Below are 26,517 nucleotides of genomic sequence, written 5' to 3' on the forward strand. Positions count from 1 at the left end.
TAACAGAATTCATTAACAGAGTATGAGTCAGAGACAACTCTCAACAAGCAGTGAAAACACGCGTACAGCTCGAGGCATATCATCTCTATACATACCAAGCTGACAATTCTGCTGTGGTTGATACAAGGCAAACTAAATGATAAAGTCGTTGTAAAGGGGAAGTGTGCAAATATGCATTTGTGAATGCATATATGCACTTATCAAGAGGCTCCCAGTGGGCGGGTTGTATTTATGAGGCCTTGTTTCTCTGATTGTTCTCACACAGTTCCGATGAATATTCAATGGGCTCGGAGAAAAGGGCTTGCTGGAGCCCAAGAGAGAAGGAGGGCAAAGAGAAAATGTGCCTGCTAACTCACATTCACTGAAACACAGACACACACACAGACAGACACACACCTACACACACACACAGCCCTGCAGCAGTGGGAGGAGAGAGCAACAGTGACAAACAGCTTTGGTGCTACAAAGGTGGCAGGAAATCTATCAAACGGGACAATAAAATTGCAATTGAGTTTCTTTAGCTTTTTTATAGCAGATGCATGTATCTTGGTGGCTAGCACCCGCTGCAACTATTCGATTCACCGGCGGGTCCCTGCACTGTGGTTGCACTTGTGTGTGTATATCTCACATCTTACACTGGTTTATTTACACACATCGTATGTGTAAAATTCTGCTGCATGGTATTGTAGCTGCAGTCAAGAAGAAACAGCATTAATCTTGTACAATTACAGGAAAAAGGCAATAACAGCCTGTGGTGTACAAAGAACAATTTCTGCACAAAAAGAGACTAGACATTAGTTAGTTGCAAAATGAGACAGCAACACACCATGGCGTTAATTCTACATGGTTTTTTAAACAGTCAAAATCTCAGCACACATTTGTACTGGCACTGTCTAAGAAAATAGCATATTTTGTTCTAAATATTGAAACGATGATGCAGTGACAGAACAATACAGTAAAGACATGTTACAGTTTCACCATCACTGCACTGTAGCAGATTTAGCAGAATTTCCTTCCCGCATCTTACATCAAATATTATCCAGGGTAGATCATTTCCCATGGCTTTTATATGTGCGTTTTATTTTCAGTGCATCTAGAGGACAGTTCTGCAGCATACAGAGGTGTGGAGAGACGTCTGGACTTCAGAACATCCCGCATACAACACACAGCGTCCTGCTAATTGCTGCCTTCACACTGCCAGTCTCCCCGGCAGTCTTTCTGTGCCCCCTATTGGACGCCAGCGCTCACAGCACCTCACCTTACCTTACAGTGAAGCGTCTCATATCACACGCACTTCTTTAACTCAACTTTCAATCTGCCAGGCTTAAAAACCCCCCAGACCACAATCTGACACCAGCCTCAATTACTTCACTGCTCTGGAACAGAGTAGCGTAATGCGATATCAACACTGAATTTCTAAAGCACTATTTTGAATTCAAGTTTTTGGAAATAAGAAGTGCCAGAAGTTTATTTTTATCTGTGCAACGTGAAACAGAGAGACTCCATACATAAATAAAGAAAGGAAGGGCTGAAGGGATTCATTGCAATTGGTTTATACTGCAACTAGCTTTTAAATTATAATCACTATATAGCTTCCATAGTTTAATCTGATGGGCACTGAGAGGCAGAGCTCAATTACCATGCAAGCCTGCTCTGCAAGTTAGAGTTGAACGATAATGCTCTCTAATTTCTTAAGCTAAACATATGGGTGACAGCGCTGATGGCTTTAACTGAATATCGCTGTCTGTTTGGCTGGAATAAAACTGAGGAGGAGGGTTACAGTTACAGTTGTGTAGTGAACGTCTAGGCCGACAATCCTGATGCAAAATGGGAGTGTGTTTGTTGCAAAGGGATGAAGAGTGTGCGGGGTTAAAAGGAAGAGAAACTGAGACTGAATGCAAAAAAAAATGCAATAAAAAGAGAAACAGATAAGGAAGATTCACACAGAAAAAAACAAATCTGTGTTCAACCCGTGTGTGTGTGGATCTAATGAGCACTCTGACCTTGGAGTGGGTGATGGACAGGGTGTCCACCCAGACGCGCCAGCCGCCCCACTCATATTTGATGGCGTGGTAGAGCAGGATGCGGAAGATGGCGTACACCATCTCTGTGATTTTCTGCTCTTCGTTGTTTCGCGGGTTGATGAAGCACAGCGAGAGCATCCACTCCTGCCACACCGAGCACTGCAGCAGGCTCCTGGAACAACAAAGTGCTGTGAGAAGGTGCTGCGAGTGTGAATCCCGCCGGCATGTAAACACGGCGTGGACTGCTGGGTGATGTGCTTCTCTATCCTATGAAGTGGTCGAATTCGTACCTGCGGTTCTCGCGGCTGTTGTTGAACAGTTTGATCATGTCTGACAGAAAGACCCTGCGCACCTCCATGCTCTCGGGGGAAGGGGGGAGTTCTTCAGGAGAGCAGCTATTACCTTCAGAATCTCTGGAACAGAAAAACACACGTTCTGTTTAGAGTCTGAGATGAAAAATGTTTATAGAGTTGAAAAAAAAAAGAGAAGATATCAGTGCCAGAAAATATTAAAACACCATGTCTGGTTTGTTCATTTTGTAATACAATACATTACAGTAGACTGCATTTTCAAGGCTTATAAACCAAAAGCTGAATTTGGAATTTTCCAGCGTTTCTGTTTGGATATGAAACGTCTTGGGGAAGCGGAAGGGGAAACTGCACAAATCAACAACTGTATCATACATTGGTCTCAACATGTGCAAATCATTGTGTCACAAACTATCCGAACTCCCGGCTGTACACACCTGAAAATCTGCCCCTGTGGTAAGAAAAACAGACCAGAGGAGGATAGAACGTCCGCACCATTGATCTTTATCATACTGTAATGGTTTTGGTATTGTTTCAAACAGGAGAGCCCGAGTCTTCTGGAAGGTTTGGCTTCGGTTAAACCAAAGAGACTGACTGTTTAGATGAATTATCTAGACAATGTCAGTGTCCATTTGCTCTGAGTAGGGAGACTGTAGGGCTTGGATTTCACTTGTCTCTTCAGACCTTGGCGCTAACCGATGCCCCTTTGCCCCGGCAGACAGTTGTGTTGTTTCTACGCCTTAGTCACTCAAATTATGAGTCGCTGAACCTTTACCGCCAGAAAATTACCCCAGCATGTACCGGGAATGAGGATGGAGGGATGGCGTATTCCCCTGTTTTTTCCATTTGCTCTTGGTTCTTTTCCCTTGAGTTAATTTGAGGGAAACGGTACTTCCTCGGTTTGTTTGATTGGCTCTGACGTTACTAAAGACTGCAATCAGGGGGCCATTTTGGGAGTTTGTCGCAGATTAAATCAAGAGAATACACGGCAAAGGAGAAACAGACCACCGCTCTGTGTTCCACAGAATGCACTCACATGCACAAACCCATACAAGGTTTCTATGATATATACCGCCTGTCTGGGATGGTTGGGTAGGAGAGTTTTTAACACAATAAAGGCTTAAGATAATCAATGTGTGACTGAACCAAGACCTTGTCAGATTAAGGTTGGTTGGAAGTAAACCTTGGTTGTGATTATACCAAGTGCTTGGATTTCAAACTGATTAAAGCTGTGTGCATTTTATGCACACTTTTATGTGTGCATGTGCATGTGTGGGAGGAAGCAGCCGTATGAAAAGAGCGTGGCATGTTTTCTTTTCTTAGTTGAAATGAATACTTAAGATTTCAACACATGAAAAGATTTTTGTGAGCTGACGTGAAATTGGAGGTAAGTAACAGTCTGAAAACACTGAATGGGAACACTGATCAAAGCCACCATTTCAGCTTGTTATTTTGCTGCATATAAAAAAAAAACGAGCATTCGCTGGCAGAAAAAAAACAAATGAAAATACACAGACTGTAGTTTGAAAGTGTGGGAGCATAGAGTGATATATGATAATGATACAGAGCGATGCATACACATACAGAGGTTTGTGTGTGTGTGTTTAAATGTATTGCTTGCTTTTTGTGCCAGGACATAAATAAGCATGTAATAATAGTAAGCAATGTCCTAATAGTTATATATTATCATCTATGCAACTAGTTTAATTATAGCACTCATACAAAGATAGTAATAAGTCTGATCGTAAAGTGCACAGCACACTTTAATCTGTGAGAAACAAATACATTTTAAGTATTATTTTTAAACAATTAGATTTTTAAAATGCTTTAAAATATATAAATCACTTAAATATAATCAAATAATTGATTGAATTATTTACACAAGTGAAACATTTTAACAAACTGAAGCATAATTAAAATTTCCCTACATTTATCACTCCTTATGTGTGTATATTTGCCACACAAAATGTTTGCACCATCCTTGTGTTAGGTTTACATCTGAGCCTCAGTAGTATGAAAATACGCTCCGGCTGCAGAATTTATGCGCTTCATTTGTTTGACGGCGTATAGCGATCGCACGGTTCCACGGGGAATATCCTCCTGCAGCATGGAGCTGGAGGTATGCAGAGGGTACGCTGCAGGCGGATGATTTAGGACAGTAGTGTGGCGCAGAGGAGGCACTTACGTGGGTTGAGGATCTTCACAGTGGAGTCGGGGTCCGGATGCTGTTTATGGATCACTTGAGTGCAGATCTGCTCTGTGAGAATCTGCCGGGGGACAGAGAGGGGATTCGAGTCACAAATGTCTGCATAAGCCTTAACAATAACAGAGAAACAAAACACAGGGCTGTGTGTGTGTTTCACGATCGCATTTCTGAAAAATTGTCGAGTGAAGTTTCTGTAGGTAGGCCGGCCGATTTATTATTTTGTGCGAGTCATTAAATTTTCACATTTGACAAAGATTAGATAATAAGGCCCAAACACACACACATAGTATACACAATAAAATAAACACTCCTGTGCAATTTAACAAACAGGGTTATTATTGAGTGTCATGATTGTCTATGAAGGTCACTTCAATCCTGCAGGTATTAGCCTGGAGTGTGAACGTAGGCAGACTGACCTCAAAGAGCACATTGTAGGTTGTCATGGAGAACTGGGCCGAGTGGAGCATCAGGCGTTCAGTGAGCAGAGAGAAGAGGCCGTGACTCAGCATGACCTCAGCCTTCCTCCTGATCACAAAGTAATAAGGTCAGTAAACACTGGTATTCACTTAAACTATTACTGTATCACAAAATAATGCATTTCATTTTGTAAACTGGAAAATTATTTACAAAACTAGCTTCATAGGAAACAATTCAACAACCATAACGCTCATTTTTATTTCAAAGTTTATACTGAATCTTGTTTTAAAAAAAAAAAAGGACAAATAATAAAATTAGAGAAATTGAAAGGGCAAAATTTGGAGTCTCTGATTAAATCTGTTGAGCTTCGGGGTCACATTTGACATGAAGGAAATGTAAAAGAGAATCCCTGCCGACTGAGTAACAGCAGTTTTTCACTGGAAGTTCTTTGTAGCTTTCATCTCTGATCATTCATCAGCTCCAATTTTTGCTTTGTAGCTCTGCCACGAAAACTGTGAACTATTTGCAGATAGTTTAACAAGCATTCTCGCATCTGGACCACAAGACTTAATAACAGTTGCCAAGAACGGAATAGAGTTGTTACTTGAACTCGCACATTAGCACAGAGCGAACACTCATCAGCCTTAGCAAGTATTCACACCCAAAGGAGCAACACCGAGACAAAATACAGCCAGACAGCTATCTTTGCTCTTTTGCTTATTGGTTTATTTAGTTATTATTTAGTTATTTCAGATTATTTTGACAGCGAGGCCTGCAGCGAGATAAACAAAGTTAACGGGAACTGTTTCAAAACAGTTTTTTAAATTTAGCCATGTAATTAGGTTCTTCTGTGTGCAGCAATGTTCCACAGCTGTTTTGCAACCGATAATATCACAGAACACGCAACTTTGTTTTCAAAAGTTTAAGACCTACATAAAACTGAAAAATATGAAAAGGAAACTTGGAGGGAAGAAAGCCGAATTCTCTCCTTTTTTGAGTGATTTTTTTCCCTTTAATCAACAAATAGACTACTAAGGACATGTGGAGAAAGAACGAGCTGGGACGATTTACATTAAAGATCCAACTAGCCAGAAGTCATACCAGCAACTCTGCTGTTCAGGAAACTGTAGCTCATGTGGTATCATCAAAGGCATCAAAATGTAGCACCGATCGCTTCCAATTATTTCATCACTTAATGTAAAACCAGTGCCTCCATTTACATTTACAGCTGTGATACACACCAAGCAAAATTCAAGTTTCTACTACTACATCTTGTATTGTTTGAGAAAAACCTGACGGGGATTTTAGCTACTTACTTTGGTGACAAGTGTTTCAGAAAGTAGCCCATGACCTTCAGAGCCTGGACTCTTATTCCCTCACTTTTTGAGGCCAAAAGTTTATAAATCACACTGTGGGGGGGAAAAAAGGCAAATTAAAATAATTTTTAAAAAAAAACATTAAAAAAAAACATTTCCACTTTCAAAATAGAATTTGATAATCTCTTAAATTAACCAAACAACAGCTAGCAGGTATATTTTCCAAAATTTAATGTGTGGTAAATACAATACTGTTCAACAGTTTAGGGTCACTTAGAAATGTCCTTATTTTTGAAAATCATTTTTTTTTCTATGAAGATAATATTAAATGAATCAGAAATACAATCTAGACACTGTTAATGTGGTAAATGACTATTCCAGCTGGAAACGGCTGATTTTTAATAGAATATCTCCATAGGAGTACAGAGGAACATTTCCAGCCACCATCACTCCTGTGTTCTAATGCTATATTGTGTTAGCTAATGGTGTTGAAAGGCTAAGTGATGATTAGAAAACCTTTGTGTCGTTATGTTAGCAATGAATAAAAGTGTGAGTTTTCATGGAAAACACGAAATTGCCTGCGTGACCCCAAACTTTTGAAGGCTAGTGTACTTCATGATTAGCTTCAAATCTGACCAACTGTATTCTGAGGAAAAGCAGAAGCAAACACATCAGCAATGAAAATGTTGGTTTTTACCGAATCCCATTTCGCTGGTCAAAGGCCTGCACCATGGATCCAGGATGTTCAGACATCAGAGCGACCAGCAACTGCAGTACGTCCATGAGGTTGTCATCCTGTCCAACATGAAAGAAGAGAATTAAAATTATTGCCGTATGCAAGACAGGCAGTGTAAAGTTTTGAAAAGAACACCTTTAATACGAAATTCCAAGTTTATAGTTAATCGTCTATTTAAGTTAAATATCAAAGCAAATACACATCTAGTCCGTCAATGATATTTCTCCTCCTGCGGTGTAGCAGTGGAAAAAAGTTTTCTGACACCCCATACGTTTGCATGTATATTGCATGAAGAATCACTCTTAGGTAGACTCCTGAAGTGCAATTTCTTTTAGTGCAATCACAGCCATAATACTAAACAAATCCTAAAAAAGCTATTCAAAATTTAATACTGATTTGTTCTATAAAAATAAGAAATTTTGAGTATTGGGTCATTTTTGGCAGAATTTAGTTTTGTTAGTTTTTCTTGTAAACAAACAAAAAACATCAGTTGCATTTGTTTGCGTCTGTCAGATGCAGCCACACCTTCTGAAACACAAAAAATATTTCATGATATTTCAGACTGTGTAAAATTTTAGAAGTCTTTCTTCCTCCATTGTACAGTAGTGACAGCAGCAGCAGTTATACACGGAACAAATCACATACATGGGGACTAAAGAATCACAGTGTTATCTGTAAAATGAAAGGCTGCTACATGATGGTGGTTTCCAGGCAGTGTTGTAATCACCCTTTAGGTTTACTGTGTTACTGATTGATCAGAATGATCCGTTTGCCAGCATCACTCCAATGTAAACAAACCCATTTCTGTCACGACCTCAAACCGGCAGAGTTGGAAAAATAATGAGGAATAGTTATGTTCCCTTTAGCAACAGGAATTGCTTGCTCTTGCTCTGTCTATCAGATGGTGGAGAGCAGAGTGGTATTCTGTTGCCATCTGGTGGTGAGGCCTTTGTTTGCTGTGAAACTGCTTCATGAGCAGCACGCCTACCTCGTGCATGGTAAGGAGGTAGTTGAGGATACTCTGTAGCTCGTCTTCCTTCACTCCGTGATCCTGCAATATAATAGCACAGATAGTTTCACTAATGTGTTGTTCTTTACATCAAAACAAGGTTTGAAGATGAGGTACAATCGATTACAACTTTGTTAGTACGACAAAATGTTAGTCTGGGTTGATTTTAAGAAATTACTTCAACTAACGTGGTTATATTGATAAAACAGGCAGAAATATATAGCTATATATATCTCAAGCTTATCAGTTTCTACCTAAAAGTCAACAAAATGAAAATATGAGAATATTTCTACATATCGGTTTAATAATTCTGGGTTTGATTTTACAAAACGACTTCAAGTAATGTGGTTATACTGATAAAACAGGTGATAATATATAGCAATACATTGATCAGTTTCTACCTAAAAGTCAACAAAAGGAAAAGATGAGGATATTCCTACATATTTGTTCATTAATTATGGGTTTGATTTCAAGAAACTACTTCAAATATTATTATTATTATGGTTAAACTGATTTTTTTTTAAAAACACACATATGTGTGTATATATATATATATATATATATATATATATATATACGACATTTATAAGCTTCAACCAAGAAGTCAACAAAAGGAAAAGATCAGGATATTTCTGCAGAATATCTATTAATTCTGGGTTTTATTTTAAGAAACTACTTCAACTAAAGCGGTTATATTAAAACAGGTGGGTGGAGATATATAGCAATATATATCTGACATTTATCAGTTTCTGCATGAAAGTCAGCAAAGGGAAAAGAAAAGGATATTTCTACATCTTTGTTCATTAATTCTGGGTTTAAGGTCAAGAAATTACTTCAACTAAAGAGGTTATATTGACAAAAACAGACAGACATGTACTACCACTCAAAAGTTAGGGGTCACTTAGAAATGTCCTTATTTTTAAAAGAAAAGCAGTTTTTTTTCTATGAAGATTTGAACATTAAACTGATCAGAAATACAGCCCAGACATTGGTAATGTGGTAAATGACTATTCCAGCTGGAAATGGTTGATTTTTAATGGAATATCTCCATAGGGGTACAGAGGGACATTTCCAGCAACCATCACTCCTGTGTTCTAATGCTACACTGTGTTAGCTAATGGTGTTGACGATTAGAAAACTTTTGTGCAATTATGTTAGCACATGAATAAAAGTGTGAGTTTTCATTGAAAGCATGAAATTGCCAAGGTGACACCAAAACTTTTGAACGGTAGTGTTTATATCACTCAAAATTATCAGTTTCTACCTAAAATTCAATAAAATTAAAAGACAAGGATATTTCTGCATAATATCTGTTAATTCTGGCCTTGATTTTAAGAAACTACTTCAACTAAAGCGGTTATATTAATAAAAACAGGTAGAAAAATAGAGCATTATATATCTAGCATTTATCCGTTTCTACGTAGAAGTCAACAAAACGAAAACATGCGGACGTTTTCACATAATATCCACTCATGGAAGTGTTTGCTTGCATTTTCACACTTGCTCGTTTCAACAAAGAGTTAAAGAAATCGAGTGTCCCCATGCATCATTAACTGCACAGCATATTATTTACCAACAGACAGATGTAATGATGAGTTAAGTCTTCAATCACCCAGCTGACATCTAAGGAGAACCGCAGGTTCTGCAGGAGTTAACGACGCTTACCTTCATAATGAGCTGCTTCACAAACAGCAGCAGAAAGGCTCTCAAGGACAGTATCTCCTTGTGGTTTGGCCTTGGACCATCTGAAAACCCAGACAGCATGTAATAACTGTTGAATGTGGTAGGAAACTACAAGGTGATCTCTTTCACTCGTAGAAGCTAAGTTTTGCTTTTGATTTGCCACTTGAGGGACTTTCAGTGAGGGAAAACGAGTGCAGTTTGCGTTTCATATGTGAGAATTCATATTTTTGAGGAAATGAGAACATGTGCAGGTGACATCTACACTTATAAGCACATCCTGTATACAAATGTGAAAGGAGTGTAAGAAAAGAACACCACATTACACAGTATAAACAACATATTTTTCCATTCTGTGCAGTCTCACCGATGCCTTTGGGGATGACTCCACTGCGGTCCTGAGGGTTGATAACCCAATAGTAGTACTTTAGTGTATGCATGACCTGCAGCACGGTGCCCACCCTGCGAATGGCATTGTAGATGGTGACTGTGCTGACGAACTCCGTCGCCAGGTAGGTGTAGAGCGTCAGCTGCACCTGAAAGGTTAAAGGAAACTTGAGCTCGAGTGCAGTTTGAGTGGAATAATCCAATTTTAGTGTGTCCTAGCTTTCCATTCCTTTGAGGAAAAAGTGGATGCTTCTAAGTCCCTCAGGGTTTAGGCAAGACATTCTCATTTAAATAGCAATCACTGAGTCACAGGTGAAGGAATAACCTTGAACTCCATGCTGAACTCTCAAACACTGAAAATAAAATCTAGGGCAAGAGCACACAGAAGAATAGTAGTCTGCATAAGGTTGCACATCAATGAGCAGCAGATGTAAACAGAACACACAAATCTATTCATTCTACAAGTGAAAAGTCATTTCTTCCTTTTTATAAATTTAACCGAATGCAAACTTAACGCAGTGCTGTGTAGGTGGGCAGTCCTGTTACCTTGGCAGGGGCATGGATCCAGATGGCAGGGTTGAACAGAATGTGGTCACACAGCTGTTTGAGCAGCAAGATGCCATTCTGCAAGTTGCTAAGGTATCGTGAAAAGGCCAGTGCAATGTCCAGGACGGGCCGCGTCACATGCACCTTGGAAGACTGGAGGCACAGAGGTCCATCATTGGAGGTGAAAAAAATCCATAGAAAGGTAATAAAAAAAAAGTTGCAACATGAGAAGGGGAGGGAAAGGACACATGCAGAGAAAAACGAGGAGGAGCTCCTCTTCTGCCTAACAAGCACTCAAACCAGCTGTGACCTCCAAACACAGTCAAGGGAAAACAGAGTGTCTCGTATTATGTGTTGCTGTGTGTCTACGTCAGTGTATTTGCAACGGAAGAGAATCACAATCAGCCTTATTGCTGTGCTGGGGTCACAAAGAGTGCAGCTACCGCTACGGGAAGATAGCTCTCTCGTGTATTTCTCTGCCAGCTGAGCCAATTTGTGTTTGTCTCACCTTCTCCAAAGTGTAGCCAATGACGAGAAAGCCTTTGCAGGCCAGGACTTGCTCTTGCATAGCCACAGAGTTCTTCAAGAGCTCCATCACAAAGGACAGCAAAGTGCAGCTAGGAGCCAAACAAACAGTGACAAAGAGGGAGAGAGAGAGTGCAAGTTAGACAGTGACAATAATCTATGTAAGCTGCTGACAAAGCCCTGACTGTCAAGGGCATATCCTACATGAAATGTGATTGAATGAGGGTGTTGTGTCCTCATTGTGCTGCGAGAACAGATTCTAGTTAGCGTCACCTCGAGGGTAGCAAATGCAATCACACGGCGCTTTAGAAGTAAAACATGACATCTGATGTTGGGAACCTTTCTTTTAGCTTTCTATAATGCTAATTAAGACTAGCATAGCAAAGAAATTCCAGTGTATCATTAATATCTCACAAATTCTTTACAGTAATCCAAGAGAAAAAGGTGAAAATTCAAATAGATCATGCCTTGAACACATTCAAATCTTCATATTTACAGCATTTCATCTGCGAAGTGGCTTATAATACTTAGTACATGACTAGAATCATATATTATTCAGGTCAATATATAACTCTAGGACTTACTGTAACATAGTTGACAGGTATCATAGCTGACATTTTTGCTGTTTTCAGGCCTAAAATCAACATTTCTTATATTCTAACCAAACACCACAGGGCGTTTTAGAGAAAGATTCTTCCAAATATCATGTATACAAATGAGTAAAATTGAAAGTTACTTAAAGATATTGTAGTAAACCTGTTGACATGTGATAAATCCACACTAGATTCACACACTACTTTATATTAAATAACTCTGAAAGCCTTGGCTTCTTGCCAGTCTTTTCTTCAGGAGGAAATGACATCACGTGGAGCAGGTCATGTGATCTGGAATTAACACACTTCCTTGAGAGGTGTTTTTGTAATGGGTAAGTTAGTTGAAAGTGATTTCTCTGACACAGATACAATTTGTTATTCACCACATAAAATTTGATATATTGCCAAAAAGAAATATCTATCATGATTATCTCAACTTAATAAAAAGAAGATAATCAATAGATTTTTGAATAGGCTCATTTTATTATTGTTTAGCTAATTAGAAGGTGGTTGTTATTAAATTTGGAAGGCTATTTAGTTGACATTTTAGTGATACCCAGCCATTTATTCTTCATAAGTGTTTGTTTCCATAATAAATAATTATAGAATTTGTAAAGACATGATCATAATGAACATAAAAACTTTTTTTAAAATAAAAATGTCTGCAAGATATATCCCACAGACTTCAAAAGTCCCTCAATTATATATTGACCCATTCAGTTGCTACAGCTTAAAATGTGTGTATATTCTCAGCACAGAAGTGACAACATTTCTACAGTTGCAGCAACAGCAGATTTGCTACCCCCAAGCACTTTGTTAAGCACTTTGTGTTACTTTTGTATGAAAAGTGCTATAGAAATAAACTCTGATTGATTGATTGAAGCAAAAAATTGCTGAACGTGCAGCCCTGTTATTACACAACATGTCTTAAACACACACTCAATGGCGTAAAGATACAAGGCAAACATCTTTTGATTGCTCATTGCACTAGCTTTGTGTATGTGTGCGTTACCAGACAGAGGTGTCCAGCTCGTGGCTGGAAGGCTGGCAATAATCCAGCTGTGCAAACAGAGGGAAGAGGACCTGCACACCGCCGATAGAGTGTATGCCACTCTGGACTGAGTGAGTAACCACAGCCTTCACGTCCTGCAGAAACACACAGACATATATGGCCCCATTTAAGATGGATATGGGTCACACAGATGTTTGTTCAGAGAATCACAAGGATGTGACATAATTTACTTCCATGTATTGGCATATTTGAGCGCAACTGCACAGTCAAACGAGAACAAAATGCTCATATTTTGTCATATAACCACACCATGTACAAATTATAATCACCCTATGCTATATTTTTGTAGATTTTGGAATAAACTCAAGTTGCTCAGTGCACAATAATTCATGATCAGAAAAGCCAATTGCTACATATTTTTCTTTTCTTGACGAGCACCTGAAAATGTTGAAACTTTGGCAAAACTCGTATGCTTCTTAGTATTCTGCTGAACCCGTTTATTTGTATGCTTTGACACCAGAAGCGGGTTCAAAAATCCTTTCCGTCTCTATAGGATTGGCTTTATTCAGCATGGCATAGAAAAGCTGAAAACATACAGTAGGTCACATATTCATTCATATTTCACAGGGAGTGGGTGTGCTTGTGTCGTGGAGGCAGCGTATGTTTATGTGGCACCAAAATCCTCCCCCACAAAGGAAACAAAGCATGTTCTTTGATGAGAGGCCATGAGAGAAAACTCAATTAGTGCTTGAGAGAAGAAAACTCGACGTGAGCGAAGAAACTACTCTGTGTGTGTGTGTGTGTGTGTGTGGTATGTTCCGGTGTTGTTTTGCACATGTTTGCATGATGTGAAATGCGTGTATTGGTAAGAAGCATATGGAAAATTTCTGCAAAAGTTCACCACCACCTCCTCCCAAAAAGAAAAACCCACAACTACTCGGATGCAGTTACAAACTAAATCTCACGGAGAAAGCCAATTTTATAATTAGAGCACCAGCGTGGCATTTTTTAGCAGCTGCAGCGGTCTGGCTGGCTCGACACATTTGCAACTCTGCCCTAATGAGGCTATTAAAATGAAAAGATGCCAACTGGGCCACTTTCATTATCGCGCGCCAGGAAAGAAAGAGTAAAGAGCAGTACACAAGGAACAGTGGGAGGGGAGGAGCAGGTGTACAGGTGGTGAATGAATTTGCAGTGACATTGCTTTAATGTCATTGCAACATGGTGACTTTAGGTTAAAGTAAAATAATGGGAATCTGAGCTGCGCCAACCCCAACTCCAAGAGGAACGGCTCTCATATGCTAGCCATGCTAAACGCCGCACTGAGGGAACAATTACCTGCAGCATGAGTGCATGGGGCGAGTGGACGAAAATGGAGGCGTTGTCCTTGGGGGAGGACTCAAGGCAGAGCTGGGCATCTGTGGCTCGAGGGTTGTAAGTGAAGGCAATGCTAGAAGACAGCTTGCCATCGTACAGCAAGGTCTTATGATGCTCCGCAAACAGCAAGTCGCTCTCAGCCCTGTACTTGAATGTGCCCTGGGCAAGAAGACAGAAAATGAGGAGAGGAGGTGTGGGGGATTTAGTGAAAGGTATCATCCAAAAAAGAAGTAGCAACCAGTATCTCTTTTTATGTACCAAGCGTCTTACTAAATTACTAAAGGCTCAAAGATCAAACAGTAACCAAGGTAACGTCATAATTGAGACTAATGTATTCTCATGCAAACATGCTGCATCCAACAATAATCAGTTTAATTAATACTTTGCTTCATTGTTCACATTCAAAATGAACTATAACAGCAAAGACAGCAGAGCTTGTAGGGTCGCCAACTTTCTTGGTTGCTGTTTACTGCTTATGGCATTCAGATATTTAACAAAGAGTCCAAATAACTTAAACACAGACTATTTACTGACTTCACAAGATGATTAACACTTCTTATAAGCAACTACAGCAAGTGTGTCTCCAAGATATTACAACTGAAAATCCCTAGAAATTTCTGCTAATTTACAATGATTAAAGTTTCTTACTATGATAAAACATTCAATCAATTGTTATACATTAATATTCAATGAAAATCTTGCATAGACATCTCAGGTTTTGTGCTTTCCAACCTGGTAGCCCGGACCCAGCTGATAGATGGCTAGGATCTGAGCAGCGCTGAGAGCTTCTCCAAACAGGTAAACTGCCCCCATCTGTCCACAGAACACACGGTTGGCGTCTGCCGTCTCAGACGATCCCAGGAAACACTTGTCAAACGTCTGCAGCAGGAGGATGCAGGGAGGGAGGTAAAAAGGAAAAAACAGAAAGGTGACAAAAAGATATAAAAGGAGGGAGGAATTAAAGAATGAAGACAGGAAGGATGGATAAACAAGACCAAAAATAGCAAGAAAGAACAGAGGGGAGAGGCACATTTGTGTTAACAGAAGCTATAAATGGCAAAAGACAGCCTCAGACTATGAGCACACTAATAATATTCCATCGTCCTCTGGTCTTGGTCAGTGAGGCACAAGCTTGAGCACTGAGAATGATGAGACCACGTCTCAATCAGGAAGCTAATTTGCTTTCTGACACATCCAGAGGATTATACGACGCAGTGGAAACATTTTCATTCCAAACAAAATTTGATTGAACATCATATCCCAGCATGACAGAAAGCAATCATGTGGACTGTGACAGAGTTCGTACGGTGATGTGTCAATGCACAGGGGGTGCATTTAGTCATTTTCACTGAACTTTTCAAGCTAAAAGATGGACGTTTCACCTCCAATCTGTCTGAGAGCATCGAATGAGATCAGATGTCTGAAAGCTACGGAGATATGAGTGTGATATCTGTTTTTTTGTTATGAAATTAATATTTGACAAGAAATCTGTTATGTGCACCAACGCATGTGAAATTATAACCACAGATGTTAGCGCTTTCCAAACAGACACAGAACACACTCATCAACAGAAATGACCTATTTAAAGAAGTAGTTCAGCATTTTGTGAAATACAAATAGCTGATACCACTTTGAATTTGAAATAAAAGCCTGCAGGCTAGACTGGAATTACACAGCCCGACTCTGAACGGTAACAAAATCCACCTACCAGCATTTCTAAACCTCACTAACTAACCTGTTTTATGTGTCTTTAGTCATTGCAAATCCAAACTGTAAATGATTCACGGAGCAAACATTTTTGGCTGAGCACATCGACATCCTTGCAGAGTCAGGCTAGCAGTCATGCCCCGTTTGCAGCCATTATTATAGTTCTGCTGACCTGCAGCTGACTTTGGCTTCTTCGTTACAGCTATCAGAGTGGTGTGAATTTTCTAATCCAACTCTTGGCAAGAAAAGCAAAGAACTGTCCCAAAGTCTCCGATGATTCAATAATCCATGAGGATTTGTGCAGATATAAAACATTACAGGAACTTATGGCAGCACCCACTGCAGGCGTATGTCAAAGACGGTTTGCTAACAGCACAGAATGTTCTTGCATTGTTGCTACTCACGTCGCTGGTGTTGACAAACCAGGCGATGTCTCCAAAGGAAGCCAGCTCTCCGTTCACAAAGCAGCTAATTTCACTGTTTTTCCAGCGGTTGTAGATGTGAACGAGAGTCACCATGTACCACTGCAACAACAACAAAAAAATGCACACACTGAAGAACTTATTCACGTAATTGAAAACTGTTTGGGCGAATATTAACCACACACAGCATGATATCAATAAGTCAACATCCAGGGAGACTCTTTGTGCCTACTTGTTAGCATAATTCCATCACATTTCAGGACTTACTCCCCTCAAGCTACGATCTTACCTACTTATGTTTCTAGTTTTCTCTACAAGCAGTGAAATAATAATAGGTTATGATGGTTTCCTCCAGACATGAAAGAACAGGTATTAAAAATGGAGTGTAAAATCAACTAAAATGAGGGGTTTTTTGAGTCTTCGTGAGGTCTGTTGAGGTAACGTGGAGAATTCATGCCCGGGGCAAGAAAGAAATTCAAACTGTCCACAGGCACAAGATCTCTCAGAGTGAAATGTGTTCAGCATTGTGTGGTGCCTGGAAGGGACTGAGAGTATTGGATAATGCTTCACTCCCATAGCCCTCCTTCCTCCGTCTTCTAGTTTTGTGTTTCTCCCCAGAGTCAACTGAGATGTGACAGTTCATTCTCACAGCAAGGTCTAAATGTATTCTGAGTGCACATGTGTTTGTGTGTGTGCATGTGATTGATTATTTTTTATGTTGCCATGTGATTACTGTGATCTAATTACAAGGATTTCTATTTTTCATGTGAATGCATGGTTCTTCGGTTTGTCTGTGTTACAAAACCGTGCACTCTGTTCCGTTTGTTCGTTCCCTGCATACCTTCTGTGGTTTGAAGTCGTACTTTACACAGTGCTGGAATCCTTTCCCCTTCGATTTTAATGAGGTCACTATCAAACAGCCTCCCACAAAGTGTGCAGAGTAACCCATGCCTTTACTTGTGCGGAAACTGAAAAGAAATGAAGGGAAAATACACACAAAAAATGCAACTTTACTGTCTGAGCAACGCTGCACATTTTCAAGCCGTTTGCATTTAAGGGCAGCATGGGTTATAGTGTCCGGTAAATATGAACACTTAAAAGAAATCCAAAATGATTAAAACAGCAAGCAACAATTGCTCAACTTCACAGACTTTCCCGTCATTGCGGGTGTCCCAGCGAGATGGGGCTCCTCCATGTGATTTAGTGAATTAATCTCTTTTTAAAAGGGCACTGGGCCGAAGAGCAGCTTTTATTGCGGATTCTCTCAAGCAGCTCTTCGCCTGCCCAGCATGGTTATCATCCTCACAAATAGATCCCGGCTGAGTAAAATAGTTTTTGGCAGAAGTTAATCATTGGTTGAAAATAAGATGATCAGATAGCTTGTTTGACTTGCTCCTCAGAGGGGAAGCAAAGGATGAAGCAACAGGATAAAATGGAGGGAGAGGCACAACCATTTTTCATCTGGGAGGCTGCAGGTTTTTCAGTAGAGTGATACAGTAGGTTTCAAATACATTATCTTGAGGCCGTTATCAGTTTCAGCCACAACAAAAACTTCACTCGCTTAGTGCCACCTTTCATGCACTACTTCCCATAGCTAAGCTGCCATTCCTGCATTCTATCTGCAGCATATTCAAATAAAATGTTATTAAAATGGCAAACAAAGGGCAAAGGTTGTTCTCACTGGCCACAGGACATGATTGAATTGTTCCAGTGTTACCTACCAGTACAGGTAAGGCTTGTCTTTGTCTACATTGATGTTGTTGAGAGGATCCATGCGGAGCCACGTGTGGAACGTAAATCCATTCTGGTACGGCCATTTCGCTATGGGGGGAAGAGCTATAGCCTGTTGGGAAAACATAATGAAGGAAAACAGCATGATAGTGAGATGTGGGTTCTGGAAACTGGTGGAATAAAATGATGCACTGAGCCTTTTAAAATTAACAAAAAAAACATGTGTGCTAGTACAGTAGGACAGTCTGAGCATCATGTCATTAGCTCACAAATAAGTAAAACAAATGTCAAACACACATGGCCTCCCAGAAAAAGTTGGAAAGCCGTCACTATAAATAATATCTCTGTGCGTGTGTTTGTGCTCCCGAGCTTTTCTATTTTCTTTAGCAGGGCAAGACAGGAAGAAGAAGAAGGCGCATGTGCTCTCTTCAAAGATGCTGCTGACAAGTACAGACACTACTAGGAGCTCAGATGAGCCAAATCAAACCCAAGCCCACAAGGCAGCATTCTGCATTCATAAATGCATCATCATCATCATCGTGTCAGTGGAGGGTTAGATGTAGAAGCAGGAAACCACAGATTCACACTATGTACAGGGTCGGGCGAGACTGGTGCAGCAGTGATGTATAAATGTACACAGAGTGAGAGACAAATTCATGTAGGATGCACACTTTATGCAATGACAAGTTTATTCATCTCTATGTTCCAATAGCTGAATTCCAAACACATTTAATGATTATTGTCTCTTCAGATATCTAATTACTGTTAAGAATTAATTATTGATGATACTCTGATTTTATGAGTAAAACATCCCGAGGTAAGTCTAGTGCCAGGTCACACCACATCTTGTGGCAGGAAGAGAAATAAACAACAGTGTAACTGTCAGTATATGCAGTAACGATGCCTGCATTAGAAAACCAGTGTTTGTTTAAAGTTTCAGTGCAATGAAAGCTAAACCTGGAAAGCGCCATTCAGTGCAGAAAGAAACCTTGGCATCTGTATTCAGCAAATTATATGACAAAAATTCTGTATTTTTTTCACTCTATCAATGTCACACACTCACAAGAATGCTGGTAATATTCTATACAGCAATGTATATTTATGTCATTTGTCTAATAAGTGCACTAACAGCACATTTCATAAAAGAAAGCTAAATTCTCTGATTCTAGCTTCTTAAATGTGAATACTTTTTGGCTTCTTTCCTGCTATATGAAAGCAAACTGAATATCAACTAATTGATTAATCAGGAAAATGCCATTCTCACAATCAAAACCTATTTTAAGTCAAGGTGAAAACAAGCCGGACAACAAAGAATAGCAGAGGTTCGAAATAAACTAATGTGCAGGCAAGGTACAACCAAAATTATCAATGCCCAACAATTTAGTCAGACAGACATTATGCAGAATATAACATGCTGTTATTATCAAAAAGCATGCTATTAGACACCTGCATCTGTAGGTACTTAACACTATTTCAGAAAGAGCACAAAAGCTTGTAAGCCTTGAGAAGGGTCTGAGTTGTAATAGTAGACAAGAAAAAAACTAAGAAATGCTCGTCAACTAAAGAAAAATGGCAGTGGACAGTGAATGATGGCTGAATGGAAAGCAGCTTAGAAAGCCATTAGTGAGAAAAAGATTCAGAGATCTGAAGTCCTCTCTTTCATCCTATCATTACAATAAATTATTTCTAGATGATGACAGAAAATAGGACTTTTCAAAAACTCAGGGGGCAGTCATGGTTTCCAAATTGTGGCGGCTCACTATTAAAGTATTAACTCCTTGGACACAACTTTGCTGATCGTACAGGCAAAGAATCAAAAGAACAATCTGTTCTTAACACTGACTTCTATATTCAAGCCAATCAGTGTATCATGTATATATCTAAGTACTAATACAGTGTTGCATGATGTACTCACGGCTGCATTTTTCCCTGGAAAACTGAAGAAGGAGTCGGGGCCATTCCTGTGAGCCATGTACTTCAGCATCGACAAAAGCTTCACCGCATGACGAGGCTGAGGAAAAAACAAAAATCTGATAGAACATGTACAACTGCATGTTCTAAAATTAGCTCCTAAATATTGACATCTGGAGAGATTATCACAACAGAAGACTTTACTCATGGTCTCAGTGATCACATCATGCAAGCATGGCGCAAAATGTGTTGCTCCAACGAAGAGAAAGTAAGAAATTATTTTTGGTTTCTACAGTATTCAAGAAAGTTGCGGTTAATAGTGATAATTCCCCAACATAGTTTTCTTTCTGCACCAATTTCTTTCAACCTCGAGGAATCACTGAGGGCAAGCGCTCAATTACAACGATGTCTACAGTGAAGTCAACAGGATAAAAAGGCGACAATCACCGAGACAACAAAGACAGGAGCACAGTTAAAAACAATCACATTCAAAAGCAGTGCAGTGAAGGATCATGGATTTGAACTGGTCAAGAGATATGGCTGCACCCAGCTTTAGTGTTTTCTGCAAGATATTCCAAGTATGTGCGGCTAAAAAGCTGAAAGTATTTTTACCACCTGCAGTGTCGGTATGTGGGACTTCAAGTGTTAACCAACTACTTGAGTGAGCTGAAGAGTTATTTGGGGATGAATTCAACAAGGAGGGGATGTATTGTAGCGTTTTGCCTGTTACGTCCTCTGCTAGTCATGTGGTTGGTAATGGACTTTGGAGAGCCTCGCTGTGTTGGGATGGCTTGTGGAGACTGAAGACAAAGCTTCAGATCCCACCTGGTAGTCATCAGGAGTGATCGCTGTGGAGCTCCAGACCTGCTCTCAGCCCACACCTCCCAACCTTTTGGATTAGTCAACCACCACAACCCCTTCTCCCACAAGATCCCAACCATCACCATAGCTATGATGTGAATCTGCAACCAAACTTTCAGTCAGGCGGCTGGGGTTCAGTGCGACCAGATCGGCCCGGTGCCTCTTATGTCTTTGTAGGTTCTGTAGCCACTGAGGGGTAACTGAACAGATATTCAAGCTTTTGTTAGCGTTTGCCATTTCGGTGAGGAGCTACCAGTCTTGGTGAAAATTGTGGCTCCTATTAGCAGTCCGCTAGTTTCAGTGGGAAGGTACCTGTGTCTTGTGTGTGTGTGTGTGTGTGTGTGTGTGTGTGTGTGTGTGTGTGTTTCGTAGCTGCTGCGTGGTGGCGATTTGTGTTGCGTTTCATTGGAAATGTGTGTGTTTTGAGGCACCACTTTTATTTCGATAATTATGTTCACTTGACACATTTGTATTGTACCAGTTTCTGTTGTTCGTGGTGGGAGTTGCTATTCTGTTCAGGTGTGGCTAAGGACTTCAGTTGCTTTGTTTTTGTTTAGCTAGTTTAAGAACTCTCTTAGCCTTTGTTCGATTTTATTTGTTTTTTTCATTTAGCAACATCCACCAGCCCTGTTTTTCATTGTTTGATCACTTTTATGTGAAATTTGTCACTGAGCAATAACTAGCTTTACCTACACCAACAACAACTGGTTGTTTTTGTTACATCCAGATGACCCTAGTGGTTGGGTCGTAACATTACCAGTCAGTGTTTTAGATAAACAAAAAACAATGCCTGTCTCGCTAGGTGGCCAGGCTACATTTTTAGACAATAAGCAGTGATGAGTGAACTGAATCTACAGCCCTGCTCGGGCTCTGAGGTCCGTGGACCAGAATTTACTGATGGTGCCGCGCACACGGTTTCGAAACAGAGGTGACCGATCCTTCCAGGCTGTTGCTCCCAGGCTCTGGAATGGTCTCCCACTCTCTCTGCGTTCACTGGACTCTGTCGAATCACTCAAAAAAGCCCTCAAAACTCATTTATTTATTGAAGCCTTTGGTTGACTGTTTTATGAGGACACCGATTGATCACCGAGTTGTACCTGTTTTTCTATTTGTGACTGTACATATTTAATTATTGATACTGTTCTCCTGTTTTCATTGTAAATGTAAAGCGCCTTGTGACCCTGGTCTGAGAAAGGCGCTATACAAATAAAACTTACTGACTTACTTACTAAAGCTTTCAGAGTGGAAGTAGAGGCATTTCTGCATATGACATCTCCATAATCTACAACAGACAAGAACACTGCTTCGATTATTTGCTGGAAGATGGAAGAAAAGTGGCTCTGTTTCTGTAAAAAATATCCAATTTTCTGCTGTAGCTTGCAGACTAATGTTTGATATGAAATTTAAATGAGTTTTTGGTCCAGATAGATGCCTAGACATTTATAGTCAGAGACTCTGAATTCCCTTGTCTCTTCCGTCTCCTCGGATATTTACAAAAACAAAATGCCGAGTGCAGCAGCATAAGAGTGGCTTGACAGGAGAGAGGTGAAAGTTGGAAGCATAAAATCTACTCGCCCTATTTTCTTGACTGGATTACTGTCAGTGATCAATGGGTTACTCTCTTTCTCTTCCTCGCTTCATCTGTCATCCCTTCTGTGCCACCGTTTCTGCCTGGATGTATTCACTTCTCGTGTGCACATGTGCCATAAATCTTAAGTTCATCGTAGATATTCCCTCACGTAGTAGCTCCACTCAGCTCAGGCTACTTATAAAAGAAAGTACTGCTTTCCAACTGTGTAAATACTAGACTGTTTTGGCTTGCATGGTTTTAATATTAGAAAAAAAGTGACCTAAATTCAGAATTTGTGTGTTACCTCATGAACCACCTAATATCAATAATGTAGTGCTGCTCTGGATCAAAGACCAGTGAGGAGTAGTCGCCTGGCTTCAAATGATTTATCTCGTCTATGTGACGAGGGCCACTGCCTGTGGGATGGCAGCCGTTGAAGTGTTGCTCGTACATTCCTCATGCGGGTCCCAGACAACCAAGACAGATCACTGTGCTAAAACTCTGACTCACCCACTGGCCTCTCTCTCCTTGCAGCTTGCTGAAGAAAAGCTTCAGCTCTTTCACCGTGATGCTGTAGCTGGCGAGCACGCCCAACATGTCCACCAGCAGATCTGCAAGACAAACACGTACGCACAGCAGAGGGCGGAGGTTACACGCAGAAAAATACGGGGAGCTTAACACGGCATGTTCAAAACACAAAGACGGACAACTGGGTTAACGCTGCTGCAGCTACAACATCTTTAAAGACAGGAGGATAAAATAATGATTACGTTGGCACACAGCTCAGCCATCATCCCTTTCACCTCCTCTCATAGAACATCCATTTATTCTGTTCTGTCAAGTATCAACAAGAAAACAGTGATGCGAGCTTTTCCCTTGAGACAGAATCAAACACACAAAAGGCTGATAACCTTCAGCATTTACTGCCCAGCCATGTGTGTATTCTAACATAAAAATATTTATCTCACCTCCAGCACCATCATAGCAATATTCACAGCTATCACAAATACAAACAATTCAAATCAGACGTCAACCGGTAAAACTGTAGATCAGCTGAAACTCTCAGCACATTTAAATCCATTCTTAAGACGTACCTGTTCTCAGCTGCTTTTGATTAAAGTATTTTAAATGATTTTAAATCTTATTTTATGACAGTTACTTTTAACAGTTATTTTAACTCTTATTTTATGACAGTTATTTTAAACAGCCCTTGTTTTCTGACTCTTGTTTTTGATCTTTTTACTGTTCTGTTTTTCTTTTAATAATTGCCCTTGTTTCTGAGTTCTGTTTTTGATCTCTTTTACTGTTCTGACTTTTTTTTTGAATGATTTCATAAATGTTTTCTTTTGTTTTTCTTTTAATAATCATCATCTTCTGTTCTTAATGTCTTTGTAAAGCACTTTGAATCGCCTCGTTGTTGAAATGTGCTATATAATAAATTTGCCTAGCCTAATGTTTTTTAAAAGTACCAGCTATTTACAACTGATAAACCTTGGGGAAAATGGACTCTTATGCGTTCTAAAACTGTAATATGAGTCATAAAATAAATGCACTCCATCTTGGACATGCACTTTTAATTCTTCTTACTTGTTAATTTTAACCTGACGTAACTTATACAATGACTGCAATAACCTGCTGTAGCCTAAATGTTCTCCATCTACAGTACAAGCACTTTTTTTATCCTGCGTACTTGTTAAATTTTAACCTGCTGCTATTTTTAGACATCCACTACATAATTTTAGCTGTCACTGTTTTTTCATTTTTTTTTATCTGAATATTTTTCTTTTTTTCTAGTTTTAAGTGCTTGTGCTGGTGAGGAATGTTTTCTTTATGTTACTATGTATGCCGATACATAGAAAATGACATTAAAGGAGTCTGGAATTTTGTTCAACACCGCATGTTAAAAACACAAAGACTGACAATATAAAGTAACCCATAAAAGTGGAAAGAAGCTCCAAGTGGATGTAATCAGTCCTGAGGGGTTTAAGGATTTCAGAAACTTCACAATTAAGACACAGTTATGATTAATATTTTCATAATCTACATATTCCAGGGATGCCACAGCCAAAAGAAGTTAAACAGCTGAGGCATATTTAAAAGAAAAGTAGGGTAAGCAGGTCCCAAGTTTAAAAAACTGGAGACTTAAAATAGCCAGGACACTCTGGGACTCCCAGCCACTGTGAAGCGTCTCTCATTAGTTACTACCGATAACGATGAGCTTTACTATGACAGATCTACGACTAGTGCGCCTTTTATTTCACATCATTTAAAACGATTTAGCTCTGTAGCTATAAAGATAATAGCAGCAATAATAATAGTAGCAATAATATCCGTCAGGTCTTTAATCAGTTAATATTGAAGCCCATTTCCATACTACTACTATCACTAAAGGCTAGAATGTCTGTAGATGAGCTTTTTTAAGCCCGAAAACTGCAGCTTAAAAGAGTCAAAGTTACTCTTTAAGTTCATAAAGTGTTCTTCAAATGTGTAAATATCAGTCAATAGAAAAAAAAAGCATATCTTCTATTCAACTAACATAGCATTTATATGATAGTGACTGTTATTATAACCATTACTTTTAGCTTCCTAGTTACTGCTGGGTGATATCATCCTTGCTTGGCTGCACAAATGCCCGAGGCCAGCGCTGTTCTAGCTGGCAAAAGTTCACTGAGCTGAACACTGTAGGATTAATTTATACTAATTTGCAGATGGGCAACAGACTACTAGGGGGAGACTGTCCAGGATGACCGCATCCTCATTCAGTTTAATACATGGCTGTATACTAAACTAGGAGTAGAAACTGTGAATTAATGTGTGGATAAGAAAATTGCACAGTAAGTTATTTTATTTGCAATACTACAACTCAAAAATAAAGCTGGAATTTTCTTTTTGCTTGCTCTCCATCCACACAGAGGTCAAGCAGCTCAGTGTCAGCACACCTCTGCTGGACGTTTTAGGGATTCACTTTCTTGACAAGCACAATTCAGCTGTAAGAGGCGCTTGCAGCTCGGAGCACAAGTCAGGTTACTTTTCATTTTCTAAATAGAGAAATGGTTTTGGATGAAAGTTTGATTTCTTTGTTCCTCACAGGGATAAAATAACGACCATGTTCCCAGTACCTGCAATCATGCTGTCAGTGGTGGTGATGCGCTGGAGCACCTGCTGGATCAGACCCACGTCAGTGCATGCCTGCAGGTTGCGGACGCTCTTCTTGAGGATTGCAGTGAAGATGCTCCAGATCTCGGCTTGACAGGTGGGCTCACATTTGTCCAACAGCTCCACCATGCACACAATGCTCTCGGGTTCCTGGATGATGAAGTTCATCTCCAGGTCAAACTGACCGCCGACCAGCTGGAAGGCAGATACAAAGGGAGGTGAGGGAGGATGCGGAGGAGACATGGGCGAGGCAAGCAGTATGTGAGCAAGTCAACAGTGCAATTAAAAAACTATTTTCCTCCTTTGCCATAAGAAAAATATAACCAAGACCCTCAGAAATTCATAAATGCAACCACAGGTCTGTGTGTATGTGTGCACACTGCTAAACAGATGATTAACCATGCATCAGAGATGCTGCAAGTGGATTAAAGGTCAGGGGAGAAACACGTCTCTGTCAGTCTGGATGTCCGTTTGTCTCTCAGTAGATGTTCTGTTTACAGCTCGCCTTTAGACACTGTGATAAACCCACAGCAACAAATATCACACAAGTAGCCACGTCAACGGAACAGAGCTCGACATCTAGACAGATTCAAACAGTAAGAAGTGTATTTAGAGGTCATTTGTTCCTGTAGGAGGTCCTGCAATACTAACAGCATCTGACACAGCCTGGCAGACACAGACCTAGGCTCACATTAATTTTCACTTTGGATATTAAAGGCAGAGACGTGAACCTCATCCTCACTTCTGTGCATTTATGTTGTTCATTCTATGCTTTTTCTTGAATTCTAATTTGACACAATTACATCATTTTCTTTTGGTATTGTGATATAAAAACACCAATTTGGATCTTTTTCTCTGAGAAAGAAAGGAAATGCATGTTAGTCAGTGTCTGCAGTGCTCTCCAGCCAAAGCTTATTTGTGGTGTAAGATGCTTGTCTTGTTACGAAGAAATAATGTTCTTTGTGTCTGGCACAAAACATATGAGCCATAAATGTCATAATTTGTCACTTCTTAATAGCTGTG

General features: G+C 39.9%; 1 protein-coding gene across 1 annotated transcript in view; it reads right to left on the reverse strand.

Annotated features, from left to right (window-relative positions):
• Positions 1-26,517, reverse strand: part of lrba (LPS responsive beige-like anchor protein) — a 204,036-nt gene that overhangs the window by 149,775 nt on the left and 27,744 nt on the right. Inside the window, 21 exon segments of the mRNA XM_051945532.1 lie at positions 2,004-2,196; positions 2,315-2,402; positions 2,405-2,437; positions 4,518-4,599; positions 4,955-5,063; positions 6,272-6,364; positions 6,969-7,066; positions 7,996-8,058; positions 9,682-9,761; positions 10,064-10,232; positions 10,630-10,782; positions 11,138-11,246; positions 12,760-12,893; positions 14,098-14,295; positions 14,869-15,015; positions 16,248-16,367; positions 17,107-17,233; positions 17,987-18,108; positions 19,912-20,007; positions 22,849-22,949; positions 25,458-25,689. Coding sequence (XP_051801492.1) covers positions 2,004-2,196; positions 2,315-2,402; positions 2,405-2,437; positions 4,518-4,599; positions 4,955-5,063; positions 6,272-6,364; positions 6,969-7,066; positions 7,996-8,058; positions 9,682-9,761; positions 10,064-10,232; positions 10,630-10,782; positions 11,138-11,246; positions 12,760-12,893; positions 14,098-14,295; positions 14,869-15,015; positions 16,248-16,367; positions 17,107-17,233; positions 17,987-18,108; positions 19,912-20,007; positions 22,849-22,949; positions 25,458-25,689 — 2,547 coding nt within the window.

The sequence above is a fragment of the Acanthochromis polyacanthus genome, chromosome 3 (assembly GCF_021347895.1).
Source record: "Acanthochromis polyacanthus isolate Apoly-LR-REF ecotype Palm Island chromosome 3, KAUST_Apoly_ChrSc, whole genome shotgun sequence".
In the NCBI taxonomy this organism is placed as follows: domain Eukaryota; kingdom Metazoa; phylum Chordata; class Actinopteri; family Pomacentridae; genus Acanthochromis; species Acanthochromis polyacanthus.